The sequence below is a fragment of the Cyanistes caeruleus genome, unplaced genomic scaffold (genome assembly GCF_971803275.1).
Source record: "Cyanistes caeruleus unplaced genomic scaffold, bCyaCae1.hap1.1 HAP1_SCAFFOLD_100, whole genome shotgun sequence".
Classification (NCBI taxonomy): domain Eukaryota; kingdom Metazoa; phylum Chordata; class Aves; order Passeriformes; family Paridae; genus Cyanistes; species Cyanistes caeruleus.
Genome location: NW_028255902.1, coordinates 190462 through 213534, shown reverse-complemented (window position 1 = coordinate 213534; position 23073 = coordinate 190462). Strand labels below are relative to the sequence as shown.

At 49.7% G+C, this 23073-nt stretch overlaps 4 protein-coding genes across 4 annotated transcripts in view; 1 reads left to right on the top strand and 3 right to left on the bottom strand.

Annotated features, from left to right (window-relative positions):
* Positions 1-81: 81 nt before the first annotated feature.
* Positions 82-1186, bottom strand: LOC147646359 (uncharacterized). The gene is made up of 3 exons (XM_086873563.1): positions 1135-1186; positions 383-1004; positions 82-214 (listed from the first exon to the last, which is right to left on the bottom strand). Exons 1-3 carry the CDS (start codon positions 1184-1186, stop codon positions 82-84), a joined length of 807 nt encoding a protein of 268 aa, XP_086729689.1.
* Positions 1187-2253: 1067 nt separating this feature from the next.
* On the bottom strand, positions 2254-7953 carry LOC147646357 (uncharacterized). The gene has a single exon (XM_086873523.1). The coding sequence runs from the start codon at positions 4162-4164 to the stop codon at positions 2305-2307; it is 1860 nt and encodes a 619-aa protein (XP_086729649.1). The 5' UTR covers positions 4165-7953; the 3' UTR covers positions 2254-2304.
* On the bottom strand, positions 4338-6431 carry LOC147646358 (uncharacterized). Its single transcript, XM_086873508.1, has one exon. The coding sequence runs from the start codon at positions 6429-6431 to the stop codon at positions 4338-4340; it is 2094 nt and encodes a 697-aa protein (XP_086729634.1).
* Positions 7954-12501: 4548 nt separating the features above from the next.
* The window catches only part of LOC111944493 (uncharacterized), an 88629-nt gene continuing 78057 nt past the window's right edge, over positions 12502-23073 (top strand). Inside the window, exons 1-2 of the mRNA XM_086873506.1 lie at positions 12502-12553; positions 12740-13389. Coding sequence (XP_086729632.1) covers positions 12502-12553; positions 12740-13389 — 702 coding nt within the window. The remainder of the gene's footprint in view (positions 12554-12739; positions 13390-23073) is intronic.

Sequence of the window (23073 nt, the reverse complement as noted above, 5' to 3'; positions counted from 1 at the left end):
AATGTGGGTTCTCCAAGGGGGGATGAAGCTGGAGCTGTGGAGAAAGCTCTTCCTGCACTTGGGGCACTGGCAGGGCTTCCCTTACTGGTGCCTCCGTTGGTGTCTGGTCAAGTGAGAGCTCTGGGTGAAGCACTTCCCACACTGGGGACACTCATAGGGCCTCTCCCCAGTGTGGATACGTTTGTGGGTAATGAGGTTGGATCTGTGGCTGAAGCTCTTCCCACATTCCCCACACTCATAAAGCCTCTCCCCAGTGTGGATGCGCCGATGCCTGACGAGGGTGGAGTTTTGCTTGAAGCCCTCCCCACAATCAGAGCAGTGGAAAGGCCTCTTATCCGTGTGAATCCGCTGGTGCCTTAGCAGAGTGGAGCTGGCCTGAAACCTCTTCCCACATTCCCCACACTCATAGGGCCTCTCCCCAGTGTGGATGCGCCGGTGAATGGTGAGGGTGGAGTTGTACTTGAAGCCCTCCCCGCAGTCAGGGCAGCGGAAGGGCCTCTCATCCGTGTGAATCCGCTGGTGCACGAGGAGAGTGGAGCTGGTCTGAAACCTCTTCCCACACTGGGGACACTCATAGGGCCTCTCCCCAGTGTGGATGCGCTGGTGGATGATGAGGTGGGAGCTACAGCTGAAGCCCTTCCCACATTCCCCACACTCGTAGGCCCATTCCCCAGTGTGGATCATCTGGTGGCAGATCAGGCTGTTGCTCTGGCTGAAGCTCTTCCCACACTCCAAGCACTTGTAGGGCTTCTCCCCATCCCGAAGCTGCTCATGGACCACCAGCTCAGAGCCCTGGCTGGACCTCCGGCCGTCTTCCCGGCACAGGGTGGGTCTTTCCTCCTCAGAGCACCCTGGGATGGGTTTGGAGCCCCTCCTCCTGTGGGATCTCTGGGGATTTTTCTCCCTGTTGGATTCCTGAACTGTAGAGCTGCTCAGAACGGCCTTGTCCACGAGGTTGTGCCGCAGGGATTTGTCCTCCCTGGTCTCCATTCTTAGCTCCTTGTCTGGGGGAGGAAGGACAAGGAGAGGATGGGATTTGCCTCCGTGCCAGAGGGAAGGGGAAGGAGATCCCTCCAATGTGTCCCCAGCAGGACGCAGGAGAGAGGGGGAAAGGGGCAGTGACTTCCTCCTCACCTGCCTGGGATTCCTGGGGCATCTTCCTCTTCCTTGCAGCCTTCTCATCCATCCAGCCAAGGTTTGGGATGGGGAAATCCTGGTTCGGGAGAGAACAAGGAATGAGCATCCTGAGTTTGAAGGTCCCTCTGTCCAAGTCCCTCTCTAGAAGTTGTCACGATCCGCAAGGTGGGATTCGTGATGTGGTTCTTTTAGCCGGTCTTAGAGTACAAAAGATTATCAGCAAACCAAGGACTTAAACAAGAAAACACAGTTTATTGAGTGCTCATCAGCACTAATATGCGATAGAGGGAAAGAAAAGAGAAAGCAAAGCATAAGGAAAAGAGAGTAAGGGGATTATAGCTACCAACGTCGAAGTCCACTCAGCCGTCCAACGACGCAGAGTCTTCTGTCCGTTGGGGAGATCTCAAAGGAAGGTAAGTTTGGGGTATAATTTTATAGTCTTTTGCAAAGCGAGGGGCGCAGGGCCAAAGCCAGATGAGATTGATGATCATTGTGATGAAATTCCATTGCGCAGGGAGCAGGTGTAGGGTACAGAGCGATCCATGTCTTGCAAGTCTTTGCTCACCAGCAGGAACAGGGACAAGGTGTTGTGGAAAACCCATTGCACCGGGTACCACGCACAAACATCTGCTCACCAGCAGGAATGAGAGCCATGAGTCGTGGAAAACCCGTTACGCAGGTTACCAAGCCTCTGCTCACCAGCAGGAACGAGGGCAGTGTACCGTGCAACCACCTGCAAACAATCACTGAGCAAACATCCATCTCAGCTAGGCCCAAACCCCCAAACCAAGTCCCTTGTGATATTCAGGGTCTCAGTCTCTGTCCTTGAGACGGTTGTGAGACAGATGAGGGAATCTTCGGACCGTCTCTTACACCACCCCGTGGCTCACAATCGTCGAGGTCTTTCTGAACGATGTTGTAGTGCTGCTGCAGAATTCTTCTCTGAAGTCTTCAGGACTCGTTACAGTTGGTAGTACATCCCAGAAAAAACAGAGACAGGTAGTAGGGAAAAGATAAGGGACAGAAAAAGGAAAAAGAGAAAACAAAAACAATAAGAAAATCAATATATTGATTTATCTTAAAACAAACAATAAATTATATTCTAAAATACACCATGATAACCTCCTAGTCACAATGTCAAATTATTTATTGTAGTGCCTGCATAATTCATCGAGTATCGATAACCTTAGGGGTATCAGCAACATGTAAAGTACCAATCATATTGTGTGCATCCATTATGGCAGTCAATTGTGTCAACCGCTTCATCATTCTCCAATTCAGGATGTACAAAATTGCTGATAGAACAAAACCAAGTAAAACTAAAATCAAGAGGACGATGATGGGATGACACAATTTGTTCAAAACACCTGTAGCAGTTGGTGACCACCCAAAAAGAGTGTCCCACCACTTGTGTTCAGCATCTTTCCTTACTCTTTCGAGAACACGATGTATTCCTTTCACATTGTGGTGAACCGTAACTAAGGTCTTTTGTCCATCCTTTTTGATCTTTTCCAAAATTTCGATTAAATCCTGGTGAAGCAACAATTGCCTTACCAGAGTAAAGTTCATTCCAATCGGAGCAGGCACTAAACGATGAATCAAAGTGTAATTATACTGCAAAAGATAATATGAAGTAACTGGAGCTAAATAAGAAAAGTCACAACCTATAATCTCAGTAAAATTGCATACACAAAAATTTGAATGATTCTTAGTATCCACTACTATGTTTTCTACAAGCATACTATCACAAGCAGTTCTCAAGCATACACATCCATTGCCTACATACACAAGCACTGTTTCAGAAGTGTCATTAGGATGGATTTCAAAATGACAGATATTCTGTTCTGTGTCTAAACAAATGTCTTGAGCTTTGATTGCATTACTTTCACAGATAAACCCTTGTTGTTCCCGGACAATACAATTTTCCAAACCAACAGTTTGCCATTTCCCACCAATCTGACGGGCCCATTCCCTCTGCTCTAAAGGATAGAGAACAGCTCCGTCATGATTCAGCCCCAATGCAATGATAGGAAAGATTGAATGTACTGAAGCATTACGTATTGTCAACACAAAAGCTGTGGCTGTGTTTGTGATGGGATCGTAGGTAAAATTTACCAAATTCCACCAAGATTGAAATTCTTTTTCAAAATCATTGGCATTGTCCCAGACTATTTTCCGAATCTCAGTGGGAAAGGTGCCTTCTTCACCCTCTCTGATAATTGATGCAGCAACTGACTGCATCCACAACTGGGCTTGAATACAGCTAAGAGCCAGAGAAACATTGTTTTGGGTAGCACTGAGTGCATCAATTATTAATTTGTGATCATCTACATTTACCCTTTCCCAATTTGGTAATATGTTTGATAGCAACCACTGTTGGGTTCCCAAAGCAGTTAAAGATGACCTCAGTGGTTGTTGTATTTTGGTCAAATCTTTAGTTGCAACAGCCAATTTATTCATCAATACTTCTGAATCAATACTATTCAAAATTCCTAGTCCTGATCCCACGACACCGGTTATATCTCTTGTCATCCGTTTGTGAAAAGGATTTCGCTTTCGCAACCAGGTTGTCCACCCCTCAAAGGAAGTTTGCAAAAAAGGTGAACAAGCTGGCTGAAACTCTGAGACATTGTTTTGCATTAGTAATTTAACTTGTTTGATAGACCATGCTGGATTAAATAGCATTTGTTGTTGGCCAGTTTTCCTGATTATATAGGGTCCAATTTCAGAAATTTTTGGAGTCAATCTAATTGGTGGTTGTGTGGTAGGTAGTACAACCTGAATATTAAGCTCTCCCCAATATTTGGTATTGTTTTTACCACACACGACTTTGGAGGACAATTGTACAGCCGTTAAATTCAGCCAACAATCTTGATTCCGAGTTTCACAAGATATAACCTGGCCACGAGATCCGGCAACTTGACTGTGTACAGGCTCAGTATGGGATCCGGTACTCAGTCTGCAGCGTATTGAAACGTCATCACCTTGAGTTAACAGAAAAGAAAGGGAAAATATTAGCTTTGTCATTTAGCACAAAAAGGGGTATTCACACCATGGTATGTGATTATTACACTAAATATAGGCTTTGTTACAGCATTTATTTTAAATCTATAAGTTCATGGTTTATCTGATCTTCATGTCCCTCGGTGTTCTTCTGTAGAAAATAAACAAAACAGAGTCTGCCACATAGGGGCAGGAGATTAAAATGATGGAATTATGCAGTGGGTGTTTATCCAATGCTCTATCCCCAGGGCATCGGAGGTTACCCATGAATATTCTCCTGTAGTTCTTTTAAAAGTTTCAGTTTGGACTAACCAAGATATAATCCCCACTCTTACCAGCAGAAAGCGTAGAATTTCTTGCCACTTTTCCTTCTGCCATACTGAAATTCTGTTTACTTCCCAGTCCTTTTGTTGCCAAAAAGGAAGCCACTCAGTATATCCCTTGAACATAGCAGAGGAGTTAGTGTAGATACAGACAGGAGAGGTATTCTGTACCTCATGTTGGAAAACACTCCAAACAGCTATCAGCTCTGCAGCCTGAGTGCTGCTTTCTTCCTCAATAACAATTTGTTCAGCAGAGGAAAGGTGGAGGGCTACTGCCCCACACCTCCACACCTCTCCCTCTCGTTTGGCAGAGGTATCAGGGAACCAAGAGTTTGCTGATTGTTTTTGCTCACTGTCCAGAACCTGTGAGTGGTGTTGCTTTGGCCCACTGCCCAGAATCAGTTGAGGGTGAGGTGGAGCGCTTGGTACAATGGGGCTGGAATCCTGCCACTGAGAGACCAATTCACTTAATTTTTTAAGCGGCAGGTTAACCATTAAACCCTTCGGTACCCCTTTCTTCACCCCCAAGTTCCACCAATACTGTAGGCTAGAAATCAGCCTACCCTTTTCTGTTTTTATGTTGGGAGGGGTTTCTTTAATTATCAAGTCAGGTTTGTCATGGCTGCTACTTAAGCTCTCAGTTTTTTGTATCACCTGATTTTTTACAGCTCCTTCTGTTATTGAGAAGATGTTAGAGTCATGTTCAATCCGGGCATACCACTTTCTCACTGTGGCCCTCTGGGCCACCCCGTCAGGGTGGAGAGTCCCAGTAGTGGCTGTCTTAGTAATTTCAAAAGGGCCTTTTAATGCAATTGGTTGTTGTTGTGTAATTTTTTCTCCTTCTATGAGAGCTGGATTATCTACCAACAATTCCTTTTCCCAGGTAGTGTACCTCTTTTCAGCATCTTTATTTTTTATTACTTCTTTTTCATCTCCTCCCACAAGGATATCATCTGTGGTTGTTTGGAGGAGAATTGCTGTAGGTTTCAGTGATTCTGGAAGACCACAAATTAAAGGGGTCATAATTTCAGCTTTCACAGGTAACAAAATTGGTGATTCATAACCAACAATTAATTTTCTTTCATAAATCAGTTGTAGACAAGCTGCCTTATGCATGTTTTTGAGAATTTGGTCTGGGGAGCCGGTTAGAGCTACAGGATCTCCCCTTTCCAGGGGGTTAAGTCCCCCTGCCCAATATGCAGCTCGCTGTGTTAGGGACCATGGGTTGCGGTTATCTCCTGTTGTTAAGAAAACACCATGTCCCCAGTAACCACTTGCTTCTTGTTCAGATAATCGAATTTGATCTCCCCCTGTGAGAGACACTCGGAATACGTATTCTGTCTCTGACTCGTGAGGGAGACGCCCATACTCCTTTTTTAACTTAGCCAATTCAGTAGCAGTGTATGGGATTTCTTTAGTGGCTATATGTGGATCAAGATCTTCATCATTGATATAGTTATATTCTGTTTTAATCAAAGGTCTTATTTGGGAGCAACAGTTTTCACCACAATTTTTTACCAAATGTAATTCTGCTTGAGAATATTTGTGATTTATCTGAGGAGTTTCTTTTTCCAGCGACTCCTTAAAGGAATCAGCACACTGTGAATTTTTGGCACACTCCTCACTCAGAGCAGTTCGTAACAAATTATTTTCATTTTGCAAACTTTCAACTAAATTTTGTAGGGATTCAATAATTGCATTTTCTTCCTGCCTTCGTCTCGTGCGAGCCTCTACAGCTGACGTAAGGCAAGCTCCCAATACAGAACAAATTATGGTTTTATTACGGCCAAATTTGAATTTTGCCTCATGTTGCAGGGAGCAAATTCTATCAGTTACATTTTCTAGGTTGTACCAATTATTTTGAGCCCATTCTTCCCCAGCTGGGGAGGGCTTAGCATTGTGTTTTGCTAACAAAGCAATGAATGCAGCTTTATCTTTTATACTAGAGTTTTCAGAGTGTTTACTCATGTTAGTGTGTGTGAAGGGTTCAGTACCACTACAGGGAGGTAAGACTTAAGTTACGCACAGACGCAGCCTTTGCCACGTCACCCTTCGCGTCCCTGTATGGATGAAGAGACAAAATCTGCTTGGGAGGCACCCCTTTATGTTAAAATTCAAGTTGTCTCTTTACTACACCAAGCAGTCAAAATTCATCAAAAACACATAACAGTACACAGAACCACTACAGGGACGTAAAACTCACACTACATCAGACGCAGCCAACGCTGCGTTCCCCCCTGCCGTGGGTGGAGAGACCAAATCTGCTTGGGAGGCACACCTTTATGTTAAAATTCAGACTCTCCGCTACACCAAGCAGTCAAAATTAATCAAAAACACATAACAGTACACAGAACCACTACAGGGAGGTAAAACTCAGTCACACTACATCAGACGCAGCCAACGCTGCGTTCCCCCCTGTCATGGGTGGAGAGACCAAATCTGCTTGGGAGGCACACCTTTATGTTAAAATTCAGACTCTCCGCTACACCAAGCAGTCAGCATATAAAAAACCAGTAAGTCCCACCTTTTGTACTCAAAGATCCCGTGTAAAATTTTGAAGACAGAGCCCTCAAATGAGTGTAGGGGTGCTTTTCACCTGGGCGTGTGCAGTTTGCGAGAAATTCGAGTCGCCTCCCTTGCTTTCTAGACACTGCTCACCAGCGTGGCAGGCTAGGGGCGGCTGAAGCGAAACGTCCTTCCCCTGATACAGACTGCACAACAACCTGCAACCCCTTCTGTCTCTCAGAATCCTGTCCGTGACGCCAATTTATGTCACGATCCGCAAGGTGGGATTCGTGATGTGGTTCTTTTAGCCGGTCTTAGAGTACAAAAGATTATCAGCAAACCAAGGACTTAAACAAGAAAACACAGTTTATTGAGTGCTCATCAGCACTAATATGCGATAGAGGGAAAGAAAAGAGAAAGCAAAGCATAAGGAAAAGAGAGTAAGGGGATTATAGCTACCAACGTCGAAGTCCACTCAGCCGTCCAACGACGCAGAGTCTTCTGTCCGTTGGGGAGATCTCAAAGGAAGGTAAGTTTGGGGTATAATTTTATAGTCTTTTGCAAAGCGAGGGGCGCAGGGCCAAAGCCAGATGAGATTGATGATCATTGTAATGAAATTCCATTGCGCAGGGAGCAGGTGTAGGGTACAGAGCGATCCATGTCTTGCAAGTCTTTGCTCACCAGCAGGAACAGGGACAAGGTGTTGTGGAAAACCCATTGCACCGGGTACCACGCACAAACATCTGCTCACCAGCAGGAATGAGAGCCATGAGTCGTGGAAAACCCGTTACGCAGGTTACCAAGCCTCTGCTCACCAGCAGGAACGAGGGCAGTGTACCGTGCAACCACCTGCAAACAATCACTGAGCAAACATCCATCTCAGCTAGGCCCAAACCCCCAAACCAAGTCCCTTGTGATATTCAGGGTCTCAGTCTCTGTCCTTGAGACGGTTGTGAGACAGATGAGGGAATCTTCGGACCGTCTCTTACAGAAGTCACCAGGGCATCTGGGGTGTCTTGGTTTGAAAGGAAAGGTGTTTTCTAAGGAAAGCAGAAACCCCCATTGAAATTGATAAAAATGTAAGCAACAGCCCTTTCCAAATTATTATAATCTTGATATCAAAGTGATCTCAGATAAGCAATGAAGCAATAATCCCATAGAATTGTGCACATTACCTCTGAAGTTCCCGTGCTCTAGATGGGTCTGGTCTCTCCTCTGGGAATCCAGTGGAGAAAGACAGCCTGTGGTGCTCTGATTCTCAGATTATATCCAGTCAGGAATGCTTGGCTCCTCCTCCTGGCTGCAGCATCTCCCAATGGGATGATGTCATTTTATCAGTCCTGCAGTGAGACTCAATGGCCCATTAACAGAAGATATCCCCCTGGAGGAAGGATGGATGGTGGAAGTGATAAAGAACACTGCCCCACCTGGTTTTAACAGCTGGCCCATTAACACAAGACATCCCCCAGTTATGAGGGATGGGTCATGGAGGAGATAATGAAAACTGCTCCACTAGTTTTTAAAAGATGGTGATAGAATACATACATTTGGTTACATCTTGCATTGCAACCCAGGACATGGGGTCCATAAAAATTGTACACCACTAAAATTTGGCCCTGAAAATGCTTTCCAGAAGTTTTCCATTTCTGTTCTCTCCCTTTTGGTGTTCAGAGTTTCCCCCCTGTCCCAGCTGCTGGGGGTCATGCTTGTACTGGGGGTCACACTTCTACTCGGTCCCTAACCTCTACAGGCTGCTGGGAGTGCCAAGAATTTGGAAAGTTCTTCCCATTTCGATCTCCCCACTTAGGGATGCAGGAAGGTTTTGGGGTCCCAGGGTCCCTGCTCTTCTTATTCCCTTCTTGGGGGTGCAGGGGGACCAAGGAGACCCCCCTGCCCCTCTCTATTTAATTGAGGGTTCCTCGAATCATGGCACTCCCCCTCTCTGGGCTCCCCACTTTGGGGTCCTCGGGGACACAGGGTTCTGCTCCTCCAGGCTGCCGCTGCCAGCAGCTGCCACTGGGAACCCCAAATGTCCCCCCAAAGAGCATTTTATTTTCAGCTTTGGTTTTCTTCATTCTCCAATCATCACCCCTAAAAACCCAACCCAGGGACCCCCCCAGGATATCTGGGCCGGGCTCCCCCTCCCTCGTCACCTGTGGGATGGGGGGCTGATGATTCCACGGGTGGGAGGGGGCTGTGAATTCAGGGAGTGAATCCCAGTTCGACTGGGATATACTGGGCCTGAGATCATACTGGGATAACAAGCACCTAACTGGGATTACTAGGAGTGTCTGGGAATGGCTATGGACATGCTGAGGGCAGCTGGCATATACTGGGAGTGTCTGTGATCATACTGGGGATGACTGAAAACACACTGGGAACAATGGGAACCATGCTGGGGACAACTGGGAACAACTGGGAGTGACAGGGTCTACACTGGGGGCAACTCCAGCTGGGCATAACTGAGACCATGCAGGGAGCAGCTGGGATCATCTGGGAAGCGACTGAGACTATACTGGGGTCAACTGAGTGCAACTGGAATCACGCTGGGAGGAACAGGGAGCAACTGGAACCATCCTGAGGGTAACTGGCATCCTCCTGGGATCACAGTGGGAGCAGTTGGGCCATGCTGGGACCATACTGGCAGCAACTGGAACTGCACTCAGGGTGACTGGGAGTGGCTGGGAGCAACTGCGATCAGGCTGGAAGCACCTGAGGAGTGATTGAGAGCAACTGGGATAGACTGGGAGAAACTGAAACCACAGTGCAGGTAAATGGGAACAACTGGAACCATGCTGGATAATCCTGGAAGCAGCTGTGCCCATGCTGGGGTCATACTGGGATCCTACTAGATGTAGCTAGGATAATATTGGATGTGCCTGGAAAGGTGCTGGCTGGGACTGGAACCATGCTGGAGGTGACTGGGAGCAACTGGGCCCATCCTGGGAGTGACAGGGAGTCACTTTGGCCATGACTGGAATCATGCTGGGAGGGCCTGGGTGTGACTGGAACCATACTGGGGGTGACTGGGTGCAGCAGCTCATTCTGGGAGGGACTGAGATTGTAGTGGGAGTGACTGTGATCATCCTGGAAGTGTTTTTCTGTAGATCTTACGTGTTTCTGGTCTCTTTTTATTCTCCTTATTATCCTATGTACCTGAAATATTTTTGGATATCTTAATGTTACCCAAAATCTTAAGGGCTAATGGTTTTCAGGTTAAATTAGCTAAGTTTGCAAAGTTAATGCTGTGGTAAGAGTTTTATCTTCAACTGGATTTTGTATTAAACCCTTTGCCAAAGTTCCTTGATTGTCTATATTTTGCCAGTTAAATTTTCTGTCATTTTGACCTCTTAGCTCAGTTGTTAGAGTATGGTGCCAGTATCACCGAGGTTGTGGGTTTGATCCTTGTGGGGCCATTCGCTTAAGAGCTGGACTTGATGGTCCTTGTGGGTCCCTTCCTACCAAGAATATTCTTTACATCTGCCCACACTGAGAGGATCTGGTTGGTGTTTCTCCTGTGCACTAAACTCAAGCACAGGAACCTTTGGTTACCACCAGCATTGAAGTGTTCTGGGGTGTTACAGCCCTGCAGGCTCACAGTGACCTCTTGTTTCCATAAGGACCCACAGTGTCCCACTGGTCCCTTGGTTCCATGGGCCCAAGAGTGCTACAATGATCCCCTTGGTTCCACAACTTCCCACGGTGTCTCACTGACCCCTGGAGCCAAGGATCTGGAGTGTCCCACTGGTCCTTTGGTTCCATGGGCCAAACAGAGCCACAATGATCCCCTTGGTTCCACAACTTCCCATGGTGTCTCACTGACCCCTTGGTTCCATAAGGATCTGGAGTGTCACACAGGTTTATGGCATTTGTCCTTGCTGCCCCTCACATCCCGCTGCCCCACAAAGAGCCCCGAGCCACCCGTGAGGGACAGGCCCTGCTGGGCCAGGCCTGGGCTCAGGGCTGGGCCTTTCTGCTTCCTCCAACCCAGCCAGGGCTTGCTCAGCATTGCAGTTCCCTGCTCAGAGCCTTTGGCTCCCGGCAATCCTGGCCTCCAGGATCTGCTCTCACCAGTCCCTGGGGAGCCTTTGGCAGTCCCTGCCCTCATTGAAGCCGATTGAAGCTCCAATGGACTTGGAGTTTTGCTTCTGACTCCTTGAGCAGCTTCTTCAGCCTGAAGGAGGGACAAAGGAGGATCAGGGAAAGGAGAAGGAAGCACAAGGTCAAGCACTCCCTGAATTCACAGCTCTTCACCTGTGGGATCATCACCTCCCATCCCACAGGTGACCGGGGAGGGAGAGCTCAGCCCAGATAACCCGGGGGATCCTTCTTGGGTTGTGTTTTTTAGGGGGGGATGTTTTAAGAATGAAGAACCCCAAAGATGAGTGGAAAATGCTCCTTGGAGGGATACTGGGGGGTGCCAGCATCCCTACGTGGGGAGATGGAAACAGGGGGAACTTTTTTGATTCCTGGCATGCCCAGCAGCCTGAAGAGCTCAAGGACCGAGCAGACAGGGGACCCAAAGTACAAGTATGACCCCCGGCAGCTGGGACAGGGAAGAACCCCTGAGCACCAAAGGAGTGAGACCAGAGACGAGGAACTCATGGAAGGCATTTTCAGGGCTGCATCTTGGTTTTTGGGGGGTTCATATGGACTCCATGTCCTGGGTTGCAATGCAAGATGTAACCAAAAGCATGTTTTCTATCACCATTTGTTAAAAACTGGTACAGCAATTTTCATTATCTTCTCCATGACCCATCCCTCATAACTGGGGGATATCTTCTGTTAATGGGCCAGCTGTTAAAACCAGGTGGGGCAGTGTTCTTTATCTCTTCCACCACCCATCCTCCCTCCAGGGGGATATCTTCTCTTAATGGGCCATTGAGTCTCACTGCAGGACTGATAAAATGACATCATCCCATTGTGAGATGCTCCACCCAGGGGGAGGAGCCAAGCATTCCTGACTGGATATAATCTGAGACTCTAAACTCCACAGGCAGTCTTTCTCCACTGGATTCCCAGAGGAGAGACCAGACCCATCTACAGCACCAGAACTTCAGAGGTAAGCTACAATCTTCTACGGGATCATTGCTTCAACAGAACCACATCAGTCACTCCAGGAGGACTGCGGCCACCATTTAATCAGACTGCTACCAGCACCCTGACCAACGGGGTGTAAGGTCCTGACTCTGTTGGTGCGTTGCTTTTTGTTCGTTTTGTTGGGGTTTTTTTGTACTGCTGCATTTTCATTTTCCTTTCTTTAGTAAAGAACTTATATTCCTTTTCCCATATTGTTACCTGAGATCACTTTGGTTTCAAGATTATAATAATTCGGAGGGGATGGGATGCTTATATTTTTTATCAATTTCAGTGGTGATTTCTGCCTTCCTTAGCAAACTCCTTTCAAACTAAGTCACGTCAGAGGCCCAGGTGACTTCTAGAGATGGGCTTGGTAAGAGGGACCATCAAACTCAATGTGCTCATTCCTTGTTTTCTCTCAAACCAGGATTTCCCATTCCCAGACCTTGGCCAGATGGAGAAGGAGGCTGTGAGGAAGAGGAAGATCTCCCAGGACACCGAGGCAGGTGAGGAGGAAGTCAGTGCCCCTTTCCCCCTCTCTCCTGCTCCATCTCCCAGCCCAGCAGGGCCCCCGGCTGCAGGACAGCCCTGCTGCCGACGCCGTCCTGCCGGGGACGCACTGGGGGGATCTCCTTCCCCTTCCCTCTGGCACGGAGGCAAATCCCATCCTCTCCTTGTCCTTCCTCCCCCAGACAAGGAGCTGAGGATGGAGACCAGGCAGTACAAATCCTCACAGCAGAACCTGGTGGAAGAGGCCATTGTGAGCAGCTCCACAGTGGAAGAATCCAACAAGGAGGAAAATCCCCAGAGATCCCACAGGAGGAGGGGCTCCAAACCCATCCCAGGGTGCTCTGAGGAGGAAAGACCCACCCTGTGCCGGGAAGGCGGGCAGAGATCCAGCCAGGGCTCTGAGCTGGTGGTCCATGAGCAGCTTCAGGATGGGGAGAAGCCCTACAAGTGCTTGGAGTGTAGGAAGAGCTTCAGCCAGAGGAAAACCCTGATCCGCCACCAGATGATCCACACTGGGGAATGGGCCTATGAGTGTGGGGAATGTGGGAAGGGCTTCAGCTGGAGCTCCCACCTCATCATTCACCAACGCATCCACACTGGGGAGAGGCCCTACGAGTGTCCTGAGTGTGGGAAGAGGTTTCAGACCAGCTTCAATCTCCTCCAGCACCCGCAGATTCACACGGATGAGAGGCCCTTCCGCTGCCTTGACTGTGGGGAGCGCTTCAAGCGAAACTGCGACCTCATCACCCACCGGCGCATCCACACTGGGGAGAGATCCTACGAGTGTCCCCAGTGTGGGAAGAGCTTCACCCAGAGCTCTCACTTGACCCAACACCAACGGAGACACCACTAAGGGAAGCCCTGCAAATGCCCCAAGTGCAGGAAGAGCTTTGTGCACTGCCCCAGCTTCATCCCCCATTAGAGGATCCCCATTGGGAAGAGACCTGGTGATCCATGTTCCCTGCTATCCATGCTGGGAAGACACCTGTACCTTTTTCTGCTCATGGCAATGTCATGATGTGGGATTAAAGAACGTGAGGGTCTGGCTGTGGCCCTTTTGTTATATTCAATCCCATCTCAGGTCATTGCCAGGGGCAGGAAGAGGACTCCCTCTCTCTCACCAGAGTAGAAGGGTGTCCTTTCCTGGCAGGAGGAAATGCATGTCCAGGAAGAAACAATCAGTGGTGTGTTAGTTTTCCTTGTGAATGGTTTGTCTTATCCTTTTTGTTACCAAAATTTTTTCTGTTCCTGTTTTTGCCTTATCTCATTGCTGTTCGCAATAAACTGTCCTTATCCCAGCCTGGGATCTTTGCCTTTTGTGCTTTTCATGGGAGGTGGGAGGGAAGCGAGCGGCAGCGCGGTTTCAGCAGGAGTAGGAAATTGGGGAATGCCATTCCTGAAGCCCAGCCCGTGGAAACCGAGCATCCCAGCTGGTGCCAGGCCTGGTTGCCATGGCAGCAGCCTTGGGAGCAGGTCCCTGGCTGGGGGCTGCGGGAACCTCTTCCCTCTGGTGCCCAGGGACAGGAGTGGAGGGAGCGGCTGGAGCTGAGGCGGGCAGGTTTAGGCTGGATGTGAGGAAAAGGTTTTTCCCGCGAGGCTGCTGGGGCACTGAACAGGCTCCCCAGGGAAGGCTCCCAGCTCCAGGGCTGGCTGAGCTCCAGCAGCGTTTGGCCAGCGCTGCCAGGCCCAGGCTGGGATTGTTGGGGTGTCCTGTGCAGGGCCAGCAGTTGGACTGGAGGATCCCCATGGCTCCCTCCCAACTCAGCCAATTCTGTGGCTCTGGGATCCCATGAGCGTGGGGATGGGACTGCAAATGGTTGCCATGGCAATGGACTCTGGCTCCAGGCCTGAGCTGGTGTCCATGGCAACCACCCCTGGCATGGGGTCTCCATGGAGCTGCCAAGGGACTGACCATAGCAACAGGGGCTGTGATGGTTGCCTACTACATTTCAGATTTGTTGCAGGCCCTCAGATGGGCTCCATGGCAACATTCCAAGTGTCTCCAGGCTATTCAGGAGCCGGAATGTGACACGCACTCCCAGGGCTTCCTGCCATGGGCAGAGTGGGAGCTTCAGGCAAAGCTTTATTTCTTTATTGGAGAAACTCCTGCTGGGTCATGAGGTGGAGAAATGACACCCAACAGCCATCAAGGATCCTCAAACCCCTCCAGGACGCCTCGGCTTTTAAATTCCTTCTAAGAGAGGAGACTGGGACCAGCTGGATCCAATCCCAGCCCCAGACTTTGTCAAAGTTTTATGTGTAAAAGGTTAGACTGGTGGAACTGAACTGTAATGCAATTTGTCCCACAGGATTAAAAAGTAGGGCCTCATCCCTACTTGATTTTCCTATTCCAGTTGGTTTTGGGGACTCCAGCGAACCCGCTCCTTTAATTTCTTCCTCGGTTGCCCGGGTGTCAGGGGACCCTGAAGCTTTAAGGATTGTTGTGGCCACTGTCAGCACGACTGCAAGGGCCGCAGTGCAGCGGGGCCCGGCCCGACCGGCAGCCGGGTACCTCCTCAAAGGTGGAAACAAGAGAGAGATTTCCCAGGCTTGCCTGCCTGCAAAATGTCAGTCTCACAGAGGTGGATCCAGCTTTTTAAATGCTTTAATAGGTAGTCAGTTCCCACAGCTAGCCAGCTCTTGGGTTTTGCTTGGCACAGGGGCAGCTCTCGCTTAGCAGCTCCTCTCAGTAAAATCATTTCCATGGGGGGCTTCTTCCCTGCTCACCAAATAGCAATTCATCAAAAGCAGCACAAACTGTTCTTCCTGTCCTCCTATCTTTGCCAGAGAGTGCCTTTCAAAGGGATAATAATTGGGAGGGAGGGGGTTTACATTTTCCATTGCAAAGGAGCCTCCTGCCTCCCTTAGCAGGCCCCTGTCTTTCAAACGAAGACACACACGGTCTCCTTTTGCACCTTCACTTGGCCCCAGCCACTCCTGATCATTTGAAGGAGCGGCTCAGAAGAAGGGGCTGCAATCCCCCAAGGCCTGGGCTGCTCCAGGCCACTCCTGGTGCCTTGGGCTGTTGAAGGGGTGCCGGGGTGGCCTTTGTGACACAGGCACAGGGTGCCGGGGTGGCCTTTGTGACACAGGCACGGGGTGCTGGGGTGGCCTTTGTGACACAGGCACGGGGTGCCGGGGTGCCCTTTGTGACACAGGCACGGGGTGCCGGGGTGCCCTTTGTGACACAGGCACGGTGTGTCAGGGGCCATGGTGACACGGGACCTTGCGGTGCCCAAAGTCCATTGTGACATGGCAGAGCCCCACCCCGGCTGGGGGGTATATAAAGGGCTTGTGGGGCCCGGGTCAGTCCCAGGACAGTGGCTGTGTCCAGGTACCTGTGTGCACCAGAGGACTGCAGGCTCGGAGGAGGAGAAGGCGAAGCCCAAGTCCCAGCCCCCCAGGCCCTGGCCTGGCTCACAGAGAGCCCAGGCCTTGAGGGAGCAGCAGGAGGAGGCTGAGAGGGCAAGCAGAGGGAGGAGAGGAGCCGTGGAGTCCTGCACTGAGGAAGAGCCAGAGCTCTGCTGAGGAGAAATGAACAAGTTCCAGCAAGGGACTCCAGGGGAAGCCTGCACTGAGCCACAGCTGTCCCCAGGAGAAGCCCAGAGCTGCCAGGAGCTCTCTGAGTGGGATGAAGGCCTTGAGCAAGAGCTGGTCCAAGTATGGGGGAGCTACTGGCATTTCTCGGACTGGGATGAGGGCAGGGAGCAAGAGCCCTCCCCAGCTGTCTCCGAGTGGGGCGAGTGCAGGGAGCAGGAGCCGTGGCAGGCGGACAGCGATCACTGTCAGGAATTCTCAGATTGGGAAGAATCTCCTGAGCAGCGACTGTCCCCAGGAGAAGGCACGAGCCGCCGGGCACTCTTGGACTGGGAAGCTTGCCGCAAGCAAGAGCTGTGCCAGGATGGCCAGGAGGTGACTGGAGGCAAAGCAAAGAGAAAATCCTCCAGGTCCAGCTGGGATGATGACAGTGATGGAGAGCTGGCTCAGGACAGCAGGGAATACTGCGACATCCTGTGCAGCCAGCTCAAGGCCTGGCAGCGGGAGGACGATGACTGGGATGAGGTGAGCGCCCTGGAGCTGCACGAGGAAGGAGAAGAGGCCAGGCAGCAGAGACTGGCAGATTTAGCCCGAGAGGGAATCCTGCTGCCTGTCCCTCGAGAAGCTTGGGTGGAGTGCCAGGAACCCGAGCTGTGCCCGCAAGAGCAACTCTGTGCCGGGCCTGGCCCTCTGGCAGCCCAAGCCACGGTGGAAGATGTCTCTTCTCCTGGGCAGCCGCTTCCCCACAGGAAAGGCCGCTCGCTCTTGAGGCGGGCACTGCAGGCGCTGCGGGCTCTTCAGGGGCTGCAGGGGCTGTTCCGCTGCCCCTGCCTGGCGGCACAGCCACAGGATCAGCGCCCGCTGCCAGCAGTGCCGGGCTGCAGATGGCGGCTGCCCCGCGGCCTGCCCGGCGCCCCGAGGGAGCCGCACGGGCTGCCCCGGCCTGCGCTGGCCCTGCGGGCCGAGTCGGCCCCGGCCGCTCTGTGGCACCCCCGGGGCGGCTCCCCGAGGGCACACGGCAGCCCAAAGCGGCACCCAAAGGGGGACCCTCAGTGGTGGGGCTCAGCGCCGCATCCCGGCCCATCGTCCGGCCGGGAAGGCACCTGGAAAGTCATCGGCTCCCAGCGGCAGCCTGGCACCGCCAGCGGCACCCCTGCACCGGGTCCCCGAGGGCCACAGCCACACGGCTCTTGGCCCTTTGCAGGGACACTGGCTCCAGCTCCTCCCTGCTGGACTCCAAGGCCATTTCCTCTCCTCCGGAAAGGACTCCATGCTGATCCTGGGGCACTTTGGCCATGAGGAATGGACACAGACAGGAGGTGCTGCTCCCAGGACACGACGGCGGCCTGCTGGACTGCAACACACACAATTCTAACAAAAGAAAAGAAAGTTGTGTTTAGGAAGTAGTAGTAGAAAAGAAAAAAACCCCAAACCCTGCCCCCCCCTCCCCCCCCAAAACCTGCATAAGACCCTCCAGAAACCAAAAAATGATAAATAAGAATAGGAATATTAGGAAGAAGAGGTAGAAGCTGAACTAGATGAAGACGTAGTAGTACTTAAAACATGGAAAATTAAGAATAAGAATAAAATGTTGGAGTCTGGAATACAGAGTGTGTGCCCTTGTTTCTGATACTTAGTTATAAGATCCAGGTATAAGTTCCCCCAGGCAGGGCAGGTCCCTGGGTGCTGCCCCTGGCCCAGATAGTTTTCAGATGGGAAAAACTATCAGAAGTAAGGTTTTAGAAGACAAAATGTCTTCCCTGTTGACAGCACCGTAAGGAATAGCTGCAGGGCAGAGTTTTAAAAACAGAGGTTGTCTTGACCTCTCTACAGCCTTGCATGGTGCTCAGCATGATAGATGAGGGGAAAAAATATTATAGTGGTGTGGCAGCGGCCTCAGGGAGACAAAGAGTTACACTGTCCCACCCCAAACCCCTTGAGAAGGGCGGCCCAGGAGTTCTGAATGGGTTTGAGTCCCTGAGGGGTTCTCCCTTGCTGTGCTTCTACTGGTCCCTGACCCTGAACTCCACCCTCAAAGGTGGGGACCCTTGAGAGTTCTGTCCCTAAAAACCCCTGCTGTGCCTCTGTTCGGGGCTCTCTGTTCTGGACCTGACTTTGTTCCCATGCTGAATAAATGGTTTCGTGAACTGGGAGCCCGTCTCGGTTGGTGTTTGATGCTGGTCCCCAGAATCCTGCTGCTTCCCTGGACGAGATCCTGAGGTTGCTGACTGCAACATATGGTGAGAGATTGCGTGGCATCCAGCGAAGCATGAGAACAGCAGGACCCGGCTCCATGGACACCTCGTAAGTCACCGGCTGATGGCCTGAGAGCCAGCGAGACCCCCGCCTAAGAAATGAGGACTCGAGAGTACCTGGCAGGAAGGCTGGGTTGGGAGTGCCTCGGGCATGGGGACGAAAAGGGCTTACGGAGGTGTGGGAGCCGAGACCAGACACTGGGACAAAAACCTTACATCACCCAACGAGACATATTATGGATGATTATATTAACATTATGGACGATTATATTAACATTATGGACGATTTTGGATGGTATGGCTCTTCTGGTGGACTGTTTTTGTCTTCTGTGAAGTTCCTTTTTTTTTTTTTTTGTGTATACCTCCTTGTACCTTCCCCTTTCCCCTGTTCCTAAGGGCAGGACAAAGGGTGAAAAAAGCCAAAATGGCTTGGGGCTGCTGCCAACTCCCCATCACCCCGGTGTCTTTTTGCCATCCCATCCCTGTTCTGAAGGCAGGCAAGGGACGGAGAACATCCAGAGTGATGCAGCTCTGCTGCCGTCTGCCCGCTGTTCCGTGGCCTCCTTCACCCCCTGTCTTTCCATATTCCCCATTCCCTGGCCGGGAAAGTCCATCCCGGCCTCCCCCACCATCTCAAGATGGCTCTGGCCACGCGGTCTGGGATCCCTTGTTTCCCACCTTGCTCCTTCTTTTCCAGCCCCGAACCTTCCCTTCCCCCAGTAACTCCTGCTTCGCTCCCACCCCTTTGTTCGGTGCTCCACCCCTGGGGGCTCTGCCTTTTCCATCGTGGGCAACACCTCCTCCGGGGAGATCGAAACTGGAACTGAGCTCCCAGAGCCAGTGTTTCACCGAGATCATCTAAAGCAGCTACACCCACATGGGAACCAGAGCCGAAACTGGAGATGGAAGAACTCTGCCCATCGTGAGAGGAGACCTAAGAGCTGCACCCTTCCTCAAAGAGAATCCTAAACTGCTAGAGACTGAACTGAAAAACCATTATGTTTGCATTAAGTACCATCACCGTTTAATTTGCCCGGCGTGGTCCGAGATTTAAATGTTTGTTTTCAATTTTGTTTTTTCTGTTTGCTTAATGTGTTTTGTTATTGAGTTTTTGTTGTCCCACAAAGCAAAGCGGGTGATCTGTGGAGGAGGTGAGATTTTAAGGTATATGTTTGGAAACATTTTAAGCTCCTAATTAAAATTAAAAAAAAAAAAAAATTAAAAAAAATAAAAAAGGAGCAGATGTGGCAGCGGCCTCAGGGGAGACAAAGAGTTACAGTGTCCCACCCCAAACCCCTTGAGAAGGGCAGCCCAGGAGTTCTGATTGGGTTTGAGTCCCTGAGGGGTTCTCCCTTGGTGTGCTTCTACTGGTCCCTGACCCTGAACTCCACCCTCAAAGGTGGAAACCCTCGGGGGTTCTGTCCCTCAAAAACCCCTGCTGTGCCTCTGTTCAGAGCTCTCTGTTCTGGACCTGACTTTGTTCCCATGCTGAATAAATGGTTTCATGAACAGGAGCCTGTCTCGGTTGGTGTTTGATGCTGGTCCCCAGAATCCTGCTGCTTCTCTGGACGAGATCCTGGAGTTGCGGACTGCAACAGCAGGGTATTGGATGAAATACACAAATTGACACATTGGGAGACGCAGGGTCTATGGGACCACTCCTTGAGGGAGAACATCTGCATAGGGGTTTATGATATAGCAAAGGCCATCACTCAGGGCTGTTTAATGTGTCAAAGGGTAAACCAACGAATGATGACAAAACCCGTACAAGGGGGGAGGGAACTTGCGGAGAGACCCTTCCAAAATGTGTAAATTGATTTCACAGAAATGCCTCTAGGACAGGGATACAAACACCTGCTAGTGATCATAGATCACCTGACCCATTGGCCAGAGGCTTTTCCCACTTGGAATGAAAGAGCGAGAGTAGTAGTCAAAATACTTTTGGAACATATTGTCCCCAGGTATGGGTTAATCAATAACATAGACTCGGACCAAGGCCCCCATTTCACTGCCCGTGTCCTCCAGGAAACCACTGAAGCCCTGGCGATAAAGTGGAGGTTACACACCCCATGGCATCCCCAGAGCTCCGGTCGGGTAGAACGGATGAATAAGACCATAAAAACGACCTTAACCAAGCTGACTCTGGAGACTAAATGAGATTGGATAAAATGTTTCCCTTTGGCTTTATTACAGATAAGAACCCAACCTCGAGCAGATTTAGGGGTATCCCCCTATGAAATGTTATTTGGACTCCCCTTCCTAATTACTCCTTAGAGCACTGCCCAGTATACTGAAGGGGAGGAAACCTCAAGGAGGTATTTGGAAACTGTTGTTAAAACTTTAGAAAACCTCAGGAAAAAAGGGTATCTCCCTCAAACTCCTCCCTTAGAGGTAGACACACACCATATTAACCCCGGGGATTGGGTATTGGTAAAATCTTGGGCTAACTCTCCTTTCACTCCAAAGTTTGAAGGACCCTACCAATTTCAACTCACCACACATACGGCTGTGAGAACCCGGGAAAAATGGTGGACACACGTGACTCGAGTTAAAGGACCAGTGGCACCACCAGATGGGGAAGTAAACTCCAAAAAAGATCCCTCTAACTGGACTGTTGTCCCCAACACCAAGGACTTGAAAAGAACCTTAAGAAGGAAACCCAGAGACTAAAGTCCCCAGTCAGGAACTGGAATTACAACAGTTGTTGTTAAGTGTTCTCTTGGCTGCTACATTTGTGGTTAAGTGTTTCTTTAAAGTCTGTGAACTAATGTTAAGGTGTTTTCCAGTTGTGGTTAACTTGTAACTATTATTATTATTATTATTATTATTATTATTATTATTATTATTTGAAAAAGTAAAAGAACCCCTCCCCCCCCGAATAAGGCTCCAATTTCCTAGCCAAGACTATATTCCTCCCTGGGCAGCTTTTCCCAAGACCAAAACCGACAACAGTAAAAAGGAGAAGGACAAAAAAAATAATAAAGCTGTAAGCCTTGGACCCAGCCCCCAAAAAAGTGTGAGGAAAACCCCAAGAGGCAAGACCAGGGGAGATCAAACATGGTTCCTGCTGGACTCTTGGGAGTCAGGGACCAGAGGGAGCCTAAAAGGATCATCACAAGGCTCATGGTAGGTCTGGTGATAGCAATGCACCTCACCAATGCCATGGGGACAGACTCTTGCATGAAATGTTATTATCCCTTGTATGATGGGGAAAATCTAGGGTCCCTGGTAAGGGTCCACACAAATTTGAGTCCTTCTTGTTACAACAAATCACAATTAGAAGAATGCCAAGAAAACGGAAAAACATATTGGATTACCAGAAATACGGTCACTTTTAGAGAAGGTCTTTTGGGAGACTGTCCCATGAGGGATACTTGGCTGTGCTTTGAAATGAACGAACCAGTAAAAGGTGAACCTGATGTGGTAAAGGAGAAAAGAGTGGACATGAGCGTGGGAAATGAAGAATGGGAAAATTTGAGTGGGAAGAACTTGTTCATTGATTTAGTTGAAAACATCAGCAAGGAATTAAATATAACTGATTGTTGGGTATGTGGGAGTACTAAAATGTCTGATATTTGGCCCTGGGAGGGAATTAGCTTGAAACCTTGAGAAATTCTAAGCATAAAATGAACTGGGGAAGGCCAAAGCACACCAGGGTATAGGAGAAGAGAAAAATGGGAATTAAAGGCTAAGGTAATTGGGGAAGACTGTATTCTACGAACTGGAAAAAGATATAGAACCCTGGTGGGGCGGATGGCATGCAAAAGATATAACGAAGAATCTAGGAACTAAATGGGTTCCCCCAGGAGCCCAACCTAAGATATTGATCCTTAGAGAAAAGGGAAAAAGGGTGCATTCATCACAAAGGATATAACCTTTATGAATGTGCAGAAAAAGGGATCAATCACTTCTGGGGAATTAGAAGCCTATCAAAGCATTGGGAGTACCCCTATGAAGACAGGGAGGGTTTTTGGGAAGCCCCAGATGATTTCTTTTGGATCTGCAGGGATGCAGCTTATACACATCTACCAGGAGACTGGTCAGGTAGCTGCACGATTGGGGTGATAAAGCCAGCTTTCTTCCTGCTCCCAAAACAAGCTGGCTCAGAGCTTGGAGTACCAGCATATGACAACCTAAAGAGGCCCCTAAAAAGGAGGAAGAGGAGTGTAATAAGCACAGGAGGGACCCAGAACTGGAAAGGAACAGTCTGGACCCTGGAGGAAATAATAAGAACTTATGGGCCAGCGACCTGGGCCCAGGATGGGTCCTGGGGATATAGGATCCCAATATACACATTAAACAGAATAATCAGGCTCCAAGCTGTAATTGAAATAACATCAAACAAAACAGCCCCAGCCTTCATCATATAAGTGACCACCTCTCCCAGACCCGAACAGTGGTGTACCAACTCCGACTGGCAGTAGATTACCTTCTCGCTGATGAGGGGGGAATCTGTGGGAAGTTCAACACCTCTGAATGCTGCCTAGAAATAGATGATAAAAGTGAAGTAATCTGGAACATTTCTAAAGAGATCAGAAAAATCTTCTACGTAGGGAACCAAGAATGGACACCGATCCTGAATACTGATTGGTGGGATAGTTTCTGGTCCTTTAAGGGCTGGTGGAAAAAGGTGGCATTCATTGGTATAGCGGGACTAGCAGGACTGTTATTTCTTCCCTGCGTCATCCCATCTATGATCAGAATGATTACCTCAGTAATACAGT

What these genes read in the sequence shown, in the direction of transcription:
- LOC147646358 (XM_086873508.1), bottom strand. Translation starts at nt 6,431, where the DNA reads ATGAGTAAACACTCTGAAAACTCTAGTATAAAAGATAAAGCTGCATTC.
- LOC147646357 (XM_086873523.1), bottom strand. Translation starts at nt 4,164, where the DNA reads ATGACAAAGCTAATATTTTCCCTTTCTTTTCTGTTAACTCAAGGTGAT.
- LOC147646359 (XM_086873563.1), bottom strand. Translation starts at nt 1,186, where the DNA reads ATGGATGAGAAGGCTGCAAGGAAGAGGAAGATGCCCCAGGAATCCCAG. An exon ending in GCCCCAGGAATCCCAGGCAG is followed by an intron (nt 1,005 to 1,134) that starts GTGAGGAGGAAG and finishes TTCCTCCCCCAG; the next exon opens with ACAAGGAGCTAAGAATGGAG. An exon ending in TGTGGGGAATGTGGGAAGAG is followed by an intron (nt 215 to 382) that starts GTTTCAGGCCAG and finishes ATGTGGGAAGAG; the next exon opens with CTTCAGCCACAGATCCAACC.